This window comes from Etheostoma spectabile, chromosome 8, assembly GCF_008692095.1.
Source record: "Etheostoma spectabile isolate EspeVRDwgs_2016 chromosome 8, UIUC_Espe_1.0, whole genome shotgun sequence".
Lineage (NCBI taxonomy): Eukaryota > Metazoa > Chordata > Actinopteri > Perciformes > Percidae > Etheostoma > Etheostoma spectabile.
This window is the reverse complement of record NC_045740.1, coordinates 34,660,972-34,675,425: the sequence shown is the minus strand read 5'-3', so window position 1 is coordinate 34,675,425 and position 14,454 is coordinate 34,660,972. Positions and strand designations below refer to the sequence as shown.

The following is a 14,454-nucleotide window of genomic DNA, read 5'->3' as shown; positions in this document are numbered from 1 at the left end:
TCCTGGGATCCATCCATTTGTACTCATTATGACATCACATTACACACACGGACATAACATTTGAAAATACTGATCATAATTAAATCTTACAATGAACACAATTAATAAAAAATAAAATAAAGACACTACTCTGAATAGATCTACTTTAAAAAATAAGACAACAAAAAGCCCTATAGCAGACTAATTTGGTATTATATATTTGAATTCCTTTGAAGTAAATATGTCTTAAGTGACTTTTTAAAACCATAATGAGAGTTGTGTTTGATAGTCGTAGGGAGAGAGTTCCATTCACACATGTCTCTGTAGCTGACTGAACGTTGAATTGATTTAGATAGATACATAGACAGACAGACAGACAGACAGACAGACAGACTGACAGACAGACAGACAGACAGATAGATAGATAGATAGATAGATAGATATTTATTCATCCCCGAAAAAATGGGAATTAACGGGGTTTAGTTTTCACTTTAGGTAAAATAAAACTCCTTCCTAGTGCATGAATCGTTAGATAATGATGTGTAGCAGTACTTGAGGATAATGTTTTCTATAAAGTGTCTCCTCTGTTCTTTCTGAGGACGGTGGGACATCAGCAGCAGGAGAAGTTAACCCTTGATTTCATGTTTATGGAGAAGGAGAACCAGGTCGCCGAGGCGTGTAGTCAGATTTTTGAAAGTTGTTCGTCAGGCTACGGCTAGCCACGGCTACGTTTAACGCAGAAGCATACACCCCACTGAGTTCTTCTCTTCTCTCCACTGGCAGCTGTATTTCTGTGTCACAGTGTGACGAGCACTCCTCCAACCCCAGGGACAAGTGATTTCAGGATAAAACCCTCTGTGAGTGACAGATAGTGCTAGCGATACTGATCTGCGGATCCATTACACTGCTTGAGTGGGTGTCTCCCTATGCACCACCTGTGCATGATGTTATCAGTAGACAATTAGAGGTCTCGTCCCCCTTGTTAGCCAAAGGACCAAATGTGTCCCGCTTATTGACCTGCCGTCCCTCTGTGTCTGAGTCTGTGACACAGTGCTGTGTGAAAATACTCTTTCTGAAGTTTGCATAGGCAGTAGCTCAATCAGTACATCAGATATCTTTGTATTTTTCACTTTGGGATTTCCACAATCTCTACACACGTTAGCTTGAGTTAGCTGCTGACTAAACAGAGGGGGGGGGCTAGAAATCTCGCGGTTGCTTTTTGATTTTGAGGGTGAATTCCCTGACTATAAGAATTCAGTTTGATTGTAAATGTGCTGTATTTATATAGCGCTTTTCCAGTCTTAACAACTACTCAAAGCGCTTTTACATCTACTAGGAAACATTCACCATTCACACACTGTGGCCAGGGCTGCCGTACAAGGTGCCACCTGCTCAGCAGATAAACATTCACACACATTCACACTCCGATGCGCAGCACCGGGGTTCAGTGTCTTGCCCAAGGACACTTCGACAATGACTGCAGGGATCGAACCACCAACCTTCCAATTGGCAGGCAATCGCTCTACCACTGAGCCACAGCCGCCCTTGTAACTTTAATGTTGTTGGTGAACATTGTTTTATTGCAAAATCCCAATATTACAGAAGAAGCTGTGATTTAATGTGCTATTGGCACCGCAGTGACGCGGCCTCTTCTGTAGTATTGATTAAAAATAAAATTTTGTGAACAGTACGTTGTCTTACTTTGATAAAACACACACACACACACACACACACACACACACACACACACACACTCACACACATACACACACACACACACACACACACAGTTTTCAGTAGTTGTTGCATACACTTCATTACATTATACAATCACCATACTAAGTTGGTTTCTTGTCCTCTCTCTCTCTCTCTCTCTCTCTCTCTCTCTCTCTTTCTCTCTCTATCTTTCTCTTTAAACAGACTGATCTGTAGACCAGACAACAGATAGAAATGTGCAGGTTCTGGCAAAATTTTAGGGTACTACTACATTTTTACACATGCGGCACAGCGGTAGTTACTGCATTAGATATTCAAAGTCATTATATGTCTGTGCGTGTGTGTGTGTGTGTGTGTCTGTGTGTGTGTGATTATTTTTTACAGGGAGTTTTGCTGCTTAAATACAGTGTGCATGTAAAAGTAACACATGCTCCACTTCCCTAGTAAACACTACATAGTACTGGTGCTGAAAAGGAGCGCTGTCCGGGGTGCTGAACAAGAGCGATGGAAGACTGGATGAGAGGAATGAGTAGTATGTCAAAAAGTTACAATTAAGTCATAGTATAGCATGTTGAAACAGAAAATATAGACAATGTCCGGGGTTGGGAAACAGCATCTCTTGTTCTTGTGACACTGTCCGTGGTGCTGAAACGAGAGTTAATACTAAAACATGGAGGTGCTGTCCGTGGTGCTGAAACGAGAGTTAATACTAAAACATGGAGGTGCTGTCCATGGTGCTGAAACGAGAGTTACCACTAAAACATGGAGGTGCTGTCCATGGTGCTGAAACTAGAGTTAGTACTAAAACATGGAGGTGCTGTCCATGGTGCTGAAACGAGAGTTACCACTAAAACATGGAGGTGCTGTCCATGGTGCTGAAACGAGAGTTAATACTAAAACATGGAGGTGCTGTCCATGGTGCTGTAGTGGAGCGCTGCAATGCGAGTGTAATATGTCGAAAACGGCTTACTTTACTCTTCCCTCCTCATTTGCATCTTTTTTAGGGAGGTTTTTTTCTTTAAATGTGGTATTTATTCATCTTAAAGAACATTCATTTATTTTAAATTATTGATAAACCTCTGCACCTCAGCTTAGATGTCTTCAAAATTCCCTGCATGTTCGAAATGTAACTCATCCCATATGTGTTCTCTGAGATTTCAAGAGTTAATATTTTGATAGGAAGTACAATAATATTGCAAGTATAAAGGTGGAACATATACATTGTCACACTGTTTCAATAAAATAATCCACGTCCCTATTATCTATACTAATGTAGCTCAGCATAAATTCTTTCAGGAAGACCTAACTATTAATCGATGCTCTCCTAAATCAATTCAGCTGTAATCCTAATAAATGTATATTTTATCATGAGTGTATAACTCTCCTGATTGAAATGTACCTCAGTGTAAATCCTCTCAGGAAGACCTCACTCTTAATCAACGCTCTACCTAACTCCAATCAGCTGTTGGAGCGTCCATCTTCCTACTTAACCAATCAGAATCGTTACACAATGGCAAGGGCCAATCACAGAGTCACAGCTTCAATATAATTGTTTCTCTCTATGCTATCAGCTGTCGTTGCAGGCAGAGAGTGCAACCCTCCACCCCCCCTTCCAGTGTCTAGATTCCATCTGGGGGGGGGGGTCTGATGGTTCTTTACCCCTATATAGATACACAAAAGATTTGTATAGCAATGGAGTCTATTCGCCAAAAACTTTGTACATTTTATTTGAGCTGTAGAATAAATCTTATTTGCATATCTGCAGACACGCCTCCCCTGATTGAAATGTATTACAGTGGCACATTATTATAATTCTTATTACAAATGGAAGTATGTCTTTCAGACCATCACAGACACAGACATCCTTGTTTGTTTGTCTCTGGAAGAGACAAAGTTTAACCCTTGTGTTGTCTTCAACGCTTTTTAGTGATGTGTTAAACTTTTTTTTAATGTTTTTGTCCCTTTTTTCAATACGTTTGACACTTAAAAAAAATGTTTGTCACTTTTTTTGACGTTTTTGACTTAACGACTTTAGTTTTACAGTTAATTTATGGTCAATAAACCTCATTTATAGGAAATTATACCTAATGTTTGAGTTAGAAAAGCAGAAATGAGGAATTATTTAGACTAAAATGAAAGGAATGGATGTTGATGGATAATCACAGACTGGAATATGTCAACTTTTACTCAATACTATTTCAAAACCACTTCAATTTGTCTTCAAAAACTATACTATTGAATAAGACACCCCCAAATTAATAAAAGTAGAGATTAGTACTTGCCAAAGAGCGTTGAGGGGAATCAATCATGTTATTTTGGGGAATTTAAAAGAACATTGATGTAGGAAAACGGGTCAATTTGACCCGAGGACAACATGGCAAATTCCACATAGTTCCACACACTCCTGTCTGATTCTGATTCATTGTCTGGTATTTTGCTATGTCTTCCATTGAAGACATTTTCTGAACTTGTTTGGACCCATGGCTCCTGCCGGCCTTGCTAATAACCACAACAAGAACTCAAATGACCAAAAGACGTCCATTCAAACAGCTTAGCTTCCCTGCTAAACTCCCACTGCACATGTGCATTAACGGGATGCATTTTCCTTTCCACTCTTCTCCTCCTCCTCTTTTCTCTCCATGTGGCACTCAGCATTCTGACACCTCCACACACTGACATCATCCTCACTTCTCTCCTCTCCTCTCCTCATTCTCTCTTTTCCTCTCCACTGCTCTCTTTCATTGTTCATTGCCTTTTCTCTCTTATACACAGACAAGAATGTATACACACACACGCACACGCACACACACACGCACACACACACACACACACACACACACACACACACACACAGGCAAACAATTCTTTCCTGAGCAAATTGGCGATCCTGCCCTGACAAAGGCTCATTTCCCAGAGGTCACCTCTTCTTGCTCTGTTGTCTAGCCAACAGCATGGACACACACACACACACACACACACACACACACACACACACACACACACACACACACACACACACACACACACACGCACGCACAGAAAAGCTGGCATCGTCCTACAAATCTCATTTTCTCAGGCTGAATCCGCCCATGCACTTGTCCAAACAACTACAGCCTCCTCTGTAGGTAGAAAGCGAGAGAGAGAGAGAGAGAGAGAGAGAGAGAGAGAGAAGAGACAAAGAAAGAACTAAATAAACAGAAAAGAAAGACAGGAGAGAGGAAAATTGCAGCCAGTGAGGCTTCAAAACCTTTGATGCAAACGTGATGTCCATGAAAAAAGGAGGCGAGAAGGCTGATCACCAGGACCAGTTTGGCGATCACAGGAAGGGAACACATTAACTATCAATTATTTTCATTCACATTGAGGCCAGCTGTTAGACAGAGAATGATTTTATTTGGGTCTTAATCTCTTGATTTCCAGTGTTAACATTGTAGTTTTTTGCTGAGATCATAGAACATGATCAGGTGTGATCCGACCCAATCTGTGAGCAGAGCAGACGTAGTAACAATGTCTGGAAAATAATTTGAATAAATACATGGAGATGTGAAAGTCCAGAACATAGAACCTTCTTCATGTATTGACTTTCTTTCTGCCGTCCCAGACACATCTGATTAATATTCCACTTCATCGCTGGGAGAAGGTGGAGGGATGTGAACATCTTCAGTGTGTGTGTGCACTTTTTCAATGTTTTCCCCTAATCAACACCACAAGCGGTTAGCGTTATGTGAACTGAGACAAGATGGAATATGTGTACATATGATGTGTATGTATGGGTATGTGTGGGATATGCGTATATACATGCGTATTTCTACATTTCTCATATTTTTAAAATGCTAGCTATCTCATTCATATATCATATTTTAACCTTAATTATAATTGCATTTTTAAGCCGCTGATTGGCTTCTGTGTCTGTTTTTATAGTGGTTAAATGCAAGGAAATTTGGTTATACACTGCACTTCCCAAAGGGTTTTTAAAATGACAATACTAATAATCTTGAATCTTGTTAGCTACCAACTGTCCATGTGCTAACACGAACATGTGATGAACATGGCTCGACGCGTCTTGAAGGTTGGAGTAGAAATCCCTGGAGACGTTTCGTCTTGTTGCTTTAATGAGACGGAGGGAGATACGGCTCATTCCAGTGTCGTTCCAGCTGCTGTAATCATAAGGACTGATCCATTTTCTGCAGGTCAGCAGTACGAGAGCCAGGGCTCGTTGTGGTCTGAAAAGTTTAGCTGTTGAAAGTGGAATTGACAGAATTGACACACTTAACGTGTGACCCAAATAATATAATATGTGACCCATGACAATAAAATAGCACCAGGAATCAATTGCTAATAGTTAAAAGTAGATTAAAAGGGAAATAAGCTTAGATACGTGCATCAAAGTGAATAGTGAGAAACCGAATGCATGTTTTTGTATTGACATGATTTTATACTGGATAGAACTGATCAAAGTGGAAGTGGAAATATCCTACGGTATCGATATAAGAGTGACATAACACTTCTTTTAATAATCATTCGGTGTTGACTGTGTCTTGACAGTGTCATGTGTTCATGACAGTGCCATGTCACTCTTATGTAGATACCTTCAAGTAAAGTGTCACTGAATATTCTCTGACCAACTCCTCCTGAGGAAGTGGCAGAGAAAGGCAGAGAAAGACAGAAGAAGAAGAAGAAGAAGGCACAACCAGCCAAAGATGAAGTAACTTTTAATGAGTCGGAATCACAAACAGAGCCACCTTAGAAGTTCACCACATCTCAGCTTTTTAAAAAGACATTATACACGTTGTCAAATTATTCTAATACATCGTAATAAAATGATAGTATGGAGACAGATCTACAACACGTTACCCAGAGAGAGAGAGAGCAGAAGAGAAAGACACTGACTTATTATTGAGTAATGATGGCTTTAACATATTCAGCTTAAATACATTGAATGGGAAACAAGATGCAAGACTTGAGAGAAAGGGGGGGAGAGGGTGAAAGAGTACATGAGCGAGTCAGATTGAAGAGAAAGGACAATGACGCTGGAAAAAAGAGAGACAGTAGTTTAAATGTGATGTCACGAGCCAACACCCTAATGCCATTAGAAGTAATGAAATATACAACTGAGACTCGATGAAAGCTTAAAGCTGTGATCACACAGGACACGTTCTGCAGCGCGGTGTTCACACTCTATGAGAGACTTATTTTGTCCTCCAGGACGCTGGATGTCCTAGCCAAGAATGTGTCAGGTCTGCTGGAAACATGTAACAGGTTTGTGGGGGTTGGTTTTGGCCTGGCTGCATCATATAAAGTCCTTTAGAGTCCTGAAGTCTGACCACCAAACAGGGAACACGATAGGCCCGACCCCACAAAGATTACAAACAATTTACTAGCAAGTTGTAGATTTTGGGATGATGGATATTCTATTTTTCCTTTTTGGCCAAATAATATAATTTGCAGCATAATATTAACCCAACTGCCAGACAGAACAATGATATGGAATGGATCGGCAAAACGCTGGGTTCCATTCAATACTGACATTTGGTAACTGTCAGTGCCAATGCATTTGGAATGAGTAAGCCTGAACATATCAACTTTCAACTGTCAAGATCATGTTGCTGGTTGACGTTAAATTATTAAATTATCTACTTTGGTTAACAAAATATCTTACATGCCTGCGGACAAATTACAGGTGATGCGACACAAAGTCATCTAGCTTCCCCCCACCCCCACACCCTGATTTCCCCACTCACTACGGGCACGCTTCCCCCTGCATTGCCCCCGAATGTTGCCACTGGAGGGTATTAACCAATATGTTGCTGTGCATTTTATACTAGGACACCACTCTCACCCTATGTATATGTACCTGGTCCTGGACTCCTGAATTAATACAGCTGATATCAATTAGTAAATGAAATAAAATGGATGGTAATGCTTTATCTTCGTTCTTTTTGCTAATCATCTATGCTAGACTGACTGAAAGGATTTTTCCATCACTTCACTGTCATGTGATCTTAAAATGAAAGCAAAGCCGGGCAACTGGTCTTTCTACGTCTGCAGAACTTGACCTGTGTGTTAGGACCACATGTATAAAAGCTGTACCCAGAAGTCCTGTTGGATGGGGAAGAAGTGAACCCTGAGGTTTACCAGGTTTTACTATACCACAGGATATCACGGGGATGACAGACAACAGATTGTCCACACATGCTACACGATTTGTAGCTGAGGCAGATAACACAGCTGGGGATTTACATTGCAGCTATAATGTGAAACACTTTGAGTCTGTGATATAAAATGAGAATCTCCGAGGGTAACCACTGTAAGATTTCCTCTAAATATATCTCTCTGTGTATGAATGGCCAAAACCCTCCAGCGGCCCATTCTGGTGATTAATGCAAGGCAAACATACAGTCTGAGCGTGTCTCGAGAGCAAAATGAAGGCCGGTCTATCACATGTTTGGGGGTGTGAATTACCATCATCAAAGGCTCTTCAGGCTCTGCAACACAAACACATTTTTTACACTTTTCTTAAGCGATGGGAGATGCTACAATGAGTTCATCAACCTGTGGACATTCTAATGAAGCAGCTACACCGTATCTGTAAAACCTGACTTCCTGGAGGACATCCAGAAAAAAAAAAACATTTACAGTGAGAGAAAGATGGAACTTACTGTACATGCCGCCGATCCAATATAAGTGTCTTTTTACATTCTCCTATTTCCACTTCTATGCACAACAGACTTTTTCAGCAGTGGGAAAAACCACAAGCTGTGACTTGTTGCTTACGGGATCGGAGAGCTACTGTAGCTTAATCATGTGCCTGCTAAAATTCCATCTTCTAATATACTCATAATTGTGGAATATAGCCGCTTAACATGGTAACAGTCAAAAGAGAAAACAGCCACCTATGATTACAGTAGTGATGGTATCATACAGTAGTTCTTGAAAGGTTTTAGAAAGAAAGAGGCTGGAAAGGTTCGCCCTCTGGGCGATGTTTTACACAAGCTGTAACAAACAGTTGGCCTTATTTTATCCTGGCATTCTGGTAGTAATTTGTCCATGAACATGTCATTTAGTATTAACCCGAGGCCACACACAGAAGCATTGAAATCCAATTTGCTCATACCATCTCCCCAGGCAGAAGGGCTGTTAGCATATTGACACATTTGTACCTCCATTACAACTTTAATGCCAGGTGAGAATTTAGGGTTAAATGATTTAGCACAAACTAGATCTAACAACATCAGATACATGACAATCAAACAACAGTACACTGGATAGTATGACAGTGGCTTACATGTAGACATCTCTCAGCTACCTGTTCATGCTAAACCTTTCTCTTTCTCCCTGTGGCCTTGTCACCCATTCTTAACCTTCACACAAATGACACATTTATGCAGTTATGGCTACAATTTCAGACAATATTTCAACAAGGTTTGTTAATTTGACTCAATCACAGTTTAGTATGAGTTTTGCTTGTCGAGCTAATGGGCAGAGCGCTGACTGCTGATAACTGGTTTGTGTCATTCATTAAAGACAGATATCTTAACTAATTGTTTCAAGAGCTCAGTGACCCAAGGTTTTTGCTTTTGACAGAATTTCCCACCTATCAAACCTGTAGAGCATGTCTAGCAAATGACGTGATGTCCTTATTTGTCATTCCTGGTGAGATTAAGCCAATAGCATTGTTTATGAATTACTGTATTTTTGATCAAAATCTGCATATGTATATACAGGTATATATATATGTAGTTTTCCAGACATATATACACATATATGGATATATATGTCTAGAAAACATTTTTAGTAAGCCTTTCAGAGTACAAGTTCTTTTCTGATCATAATTAATTGCAAACCCAGTTAAAAAAAGACATAATGTGTTCATTAATTTTGTGTCTTGGGCCCGTGGTTTCAAGAGGCTAAACACGCCATTGGCTGACACTGAGATTAGAATGGATGCCAATCCTTTTATCTGACTAAAAGTGATAAATCACTAAATGTTGAAACTGTTCCTTTAAAGGTCCCATGGCATGAACATTTCACTTTATGAGGTTTTTTAATATTAATATGCGTTCCCCCAGCCTGGCTATGGTCCCCCAGTGGCTAGAAATGGTGATAGGTGTAAACCGAGCCCTAGGTATCCTGCTCTGCCTTTGAGAAAATGAAAGCTCAGATGGGCCGATCTGGAATCTTACCCCTTATGAGGTCATAATGGGCAAGGTTACCTCCCCTTTCTCTGCTTTGCCAACCCAGAGAATTTGGACCCCCATGAAAGAAAGACATCATGGCTTGCACCAAGCAAAGCTGGTCAAGGCCACACCCCCAGCCTCCACCTTGCCCCCATCTCTTCTCCTCATTAGCATTTAAAGCTACAGACTCAGAAATGGCCCATCCTAAGGAAAGCTCATTGTGGGACTGGCTCTAGTGGCTGGAATTCTGCACCAAGGCTGAATTTCGGGAAAGAGACTTCAGATAGAGTATTAGGGGACCACTAAGGTCTATATAACAGAGACTTCAGATACAGTATTAGGGACCACTAAGGTCTATATAAAAGAGACTTCAGATACAGCATTAGGGACCACTAAGGTCTATATAAAAGCATCCAAAAATCAGCATGTAATAGGACGTATAAAAATGAAGAATGTCCCTGATCCTAGAAGAGGACTTGCACTCTGAGCAGGTTATTCAAACACTGGCCCAATAACTTTACGTCTTTCTACTACTGTCCTGACTTTCTGACCTTTCTATTAAATGAGCAACTAAAAGAATAATGAACAGAACTGATTTCAATGTAGATTATCTTGTTAAATGTAGAAAAGACAGTGTGTGACTGGATAAAGTAAATAATAAGTGTAATTTCAACTAGAAAGAAAGATTGTTAAAAGATCTTTTGGCTTCACTGAACTATTTAACAGCACATCAAGAAGCTAAAAACAATCAAACTCGAGAAAAAGAAATAAGTTAACATATCTCAAGACGTAAAGATTTACAGTATATACATTCTTTTTAAAAAGGTGTTGTTCATTGACCGGCAGCTTGGTCGATCCGTTGTGTTGCCGTGGAGCTGTTGTTGCTCGGTGACGCCAGAGACCATCCAGGTACGCAACACACAGTTGGACTACTCCTGGTGACCAGGTCTTTGCTACCCAGTGGCAGAATATTCCAATGGCTTTGAAGCATGGCAAAGGTCCACTCTTTGATTTAAAATGAAAAAGAAATTAAAAAAAATATATAGAATATTTTCTTTAAAGAAAATGTAACTTTACCTTGGGTAGTTGAATGATTTTGTCAAGCTGCAAATGGTACAAAAAAGCTTCTTCTATTTTTAAACATTTTTTGCTTTTTCCCCCCACGGGTAAATTTTTTTCTGTATCATTTTCATCATTTTATTCCTGTTTTTGGGTATTATTTTTTTTTGCAATACATAGAGTGCTGAAACTTTGTAAGAAAAAACGAGGACGTTTGACAGCTAGTGTACATTTTATAAGCAGGTAAACAAAATGTAAAAGTGCTCTTATTTTGAAAGACTATTTTTTTTTTTTTTTTGAGTTTCCAGTGTTTAGAAAGAAGTAGGAGGCACTTAGGTCCATCTCTATGGCGACAGACGGTCACTCAGGCCACACCTCCAGGCTCAGGATTGGAAGGTCTGGTAGCAGCTCAGTTCGGTAGCGTGAGTCCCGGACCAGAAGGCTTTGCAGATAGAAACCTTGGAGCGCGCTGACACGGGGGATGCTGCACGTGATGTGTGTGATTCATGCACGTTGTCCTTTCTCGTTGACGCGCGTTTCAATGAACAGAGATGAAAAATGAAATCTGTCTTACATATGGTCACGTGAACAGTGCACCACCTTAACGTTAAGCCACACCTGCCTGGTCCTTGTTTTTCTGACTTCTGTCTAGAATGTGGGGGTTGACTTTGTCAGCATGTGTCTTTCTTTGACATTTGTATCAGGTTAATTCCAGTGGCAGCCATTAGGAGGCTGCTGGTTTTAGGAGTAGTCAAAAATATCAATATGAAATGATGCAACACTTCAGTTCCTCTATCCATGTTTCAATGAATGAACCACCCATCAAAGATTGGGATAATCATTTTTGGAATAACAGAAGCAGACAGCTCCCACCCCAAAAGTAGGTCATTAAATATATGATTGACCCTTACGGATTTACTTAACAGACATGATTAGTACTTCAAAAGTCATTTTGGCCAAGCAATAATGGCAAGCCCGAGGCATGTATAATTACAGGTAAATACCTAAGCCTGGGTAAGATATCCTGGAACACACAATCATCCAAATGTTTAAAAAAGCATGAGATATCTTTAGATTACTGGGTACTTTTCTGAACTTCTACATTACTCTGCGGAGGATGGTTTACTGTGTCAGGACCAGGCAAAGTCCAAGCCAAAAAGGACCTAGCAATTAAGATGGAAAATGCCTCTAATGCAGGGTTTGTAAAACCAAGCATAATTGAGCCAAACCAACCCATGCTTGACTTTCCAGTGGACAACACAAGCCAGGGTGTGGTCAATATCTCAAGGGATAGGATATCAGAAATATAGCCAAGCAGAGTCAAATTCTACCGGGCCAGGTCAGGCTTCCTCAAGCTCAAGAACTCAAGCTGCACTGATTCAAAATGGATGAAATGAGGAAATAAGCTAGGACATGGAGGTACCTAGATTAGGACAGTTAAATCAAACCATACCAGACCAGTACAATCAAGTTAATCCAGTTCAGTCCAGTTTGATGCAATCCGATCTTCATAGTCAAGTCTTTCAGTGACTGGACCTAACAAGCCCATACCCAAGACATTCCCTTTGACTTTAATGTGACGCAATGCAATGTTTTCCAGTTCATTCCAATCCAGTGAGATAGACATTACTCCACGTTTCCGATACTTTATATGTCTGGCAGTTGGGGACGAGGTACAGTCCATTCCTAGTCCCAGTTGCCATGGTTCCATCCCAGACTATGCTGTGAGTCCAGGCCAAGTTCTGCTATGAGGCAATCCTCCCAATCCATTGTACTGTCTATGTATTTTCCATTGAAAATTTAGTCCGACCTAAATACATCCAATCCCCTTACCACCCACCCGCCACCGGCCCCCCTATCCATTTCTATCCAAGAATGTCCAGATAGACCGGTGTTGCTTTCATCAAAGTAAACATCATCTTCTGAATGTCTTTTATGTTGAGGCGCTGTTGTGGCTCCCTCTGCCAGCAGCCCAACATCATGTCGTAGATTTCCTTTGGACAGAGCCTGGGCCGCTCCAGTACCCTGCCCTGAGTGATGCACTCTATCACCTGGAAGACAGAGAGGCACACGGCCAGACAAGATATAATATATCCCCTTCTTCATAGAAAGTGTTGGTTATGCAATAATACACATTTAATCACACTGAAACTGGACTGCAGCATAGCCTAAAACACTAACATCTAGGCTGGTAAAAACAATGGATGCAGGTGTGTCATACGACATTGCTTGTGTTGGACTAATGCATTATGTATGCAGTTAAAGAAAAAGCTTATTTTGTCACCATTCCTTTAATGTTGGCTACACTTCTGCACTACATTGTAATGCAATGCATGACTATTGTGTCAATACTTACCCAAAATCAAAAAGTTATTGTAGGATTGGCAAAGATATTCAGTCTTCTAGAATCAATGCCCCAATCTAATATTGTTGTACAGCATTAAACAGACCCTGTGGTTGCTGTTGCAGTTACATTCATGCGTTACATTTATTAATAATTATATTATCTCAATGACAGTATAGTTAATCGGCAGTCATCAAATCCTCAGTGAGCGCAGTAAACTCACTGAATTCCTTTTTGGAGCTTTAAGACATTTCATTTTCCTCTAAGAGTCGCTCAGCCATATCCTTTGCTCCCTGCTGTCATAGGCGGCCCGTTGGATTTTCTTTACGCTCAGCACTTTGGGCACAAGCTTCATTTCCTCTTTCCACAATGGCCGTGTTGCTCACACACCATGTTTGAGTAATGTCTCATGTTTTTTGATCTGCTTTGACTTGCTGGAGATACTGTTTGTTGGTGAATTCAGTGTAATATTAATTTCCACAGCACCAACTCTATCAGTACTATTCCCACATCGCACTTTCTATCTTAAATAGCAATCACAAGTTATTTTTTTCTGTTGCTGATTCCTTCTTCACTGTGAAGCTACTGTCAATGAATTTCAATAACTCTGGCCCGGATGTATCACTTTAAAAGGCTTCAAATGGCTCAAAGTGAACAATCCCTCACTTACATGAAACATCTGCAATTGTTAATTTCTAATGACAGTAGTTAACAGCGATCCAAAGAATGACAACGTAGGAACAATTAGTGAATGAAAAAAGTATTTCTGTTATATAGAGAAGTTAGAGCTGCAGAATGGGGATTATCTTATTACTCTGGTGTGGCACTTCAGAACATAGTTTTGACCAAGTACATTTTTACACAAGGAATTTGACTTTAAGGGAAATATTCCAGTACTCTCTCCGTCGCTGACCTTTTGTATGATATATATTGTAAGTCAAACTGGTTTGCATGGGAAAGAATCAGCAAGAAGAATCACCCTTTCTGCTTTTGAAAAATAGATCATGCATGTCCTGTCTCATAAAAGCATTTCTTCACTTCCTTGGGTAAAAATGGGGTATGACAGACAAATCACACCTTTCCAAAGTGCAGTTCTGCAGTTGAACTGAATATTAACCGGTCCCTCCAGGATTTTGCGATGTCGCAATCGCAACCATTCCCGAAAATTGAACCAATCAT

The 14,454-nt window shown here is 40.3% G+C and overlaps 1 protein-coding gene across 3 annotated transcripts in view; it reads right to left on the bottom strand.

Annotated features, from left to right (window-relative positions):
• Positions 1-6,389: 6,389 nt before the first annotated feature.
• ntrk3a (neurotrophic tyrosine kinase, receptor, type 3a) overlaps positions 6,390-14,454 on the bottom strand; it is a 157,404-nt gene continuing 149,339 nt past the window's right edge. For 2 of the 3 annotated variants that reach the window (XM_032524314.1, XM_032524315.1), the window contains one exon: positions 6,390-12,982. In XM_032524314.1, the coding sequence (XP_032380205.1) occupies positions 12,797-12,982 (186 nt within the window). In that variant the 3' untranslated portion in view covers positions 6,390-12,796. The remainder of the gene's footprint in view (positions 12,983-14,454) is intronic. The other variant, XR_004333207.1, reaches the window with a different exon arrangement.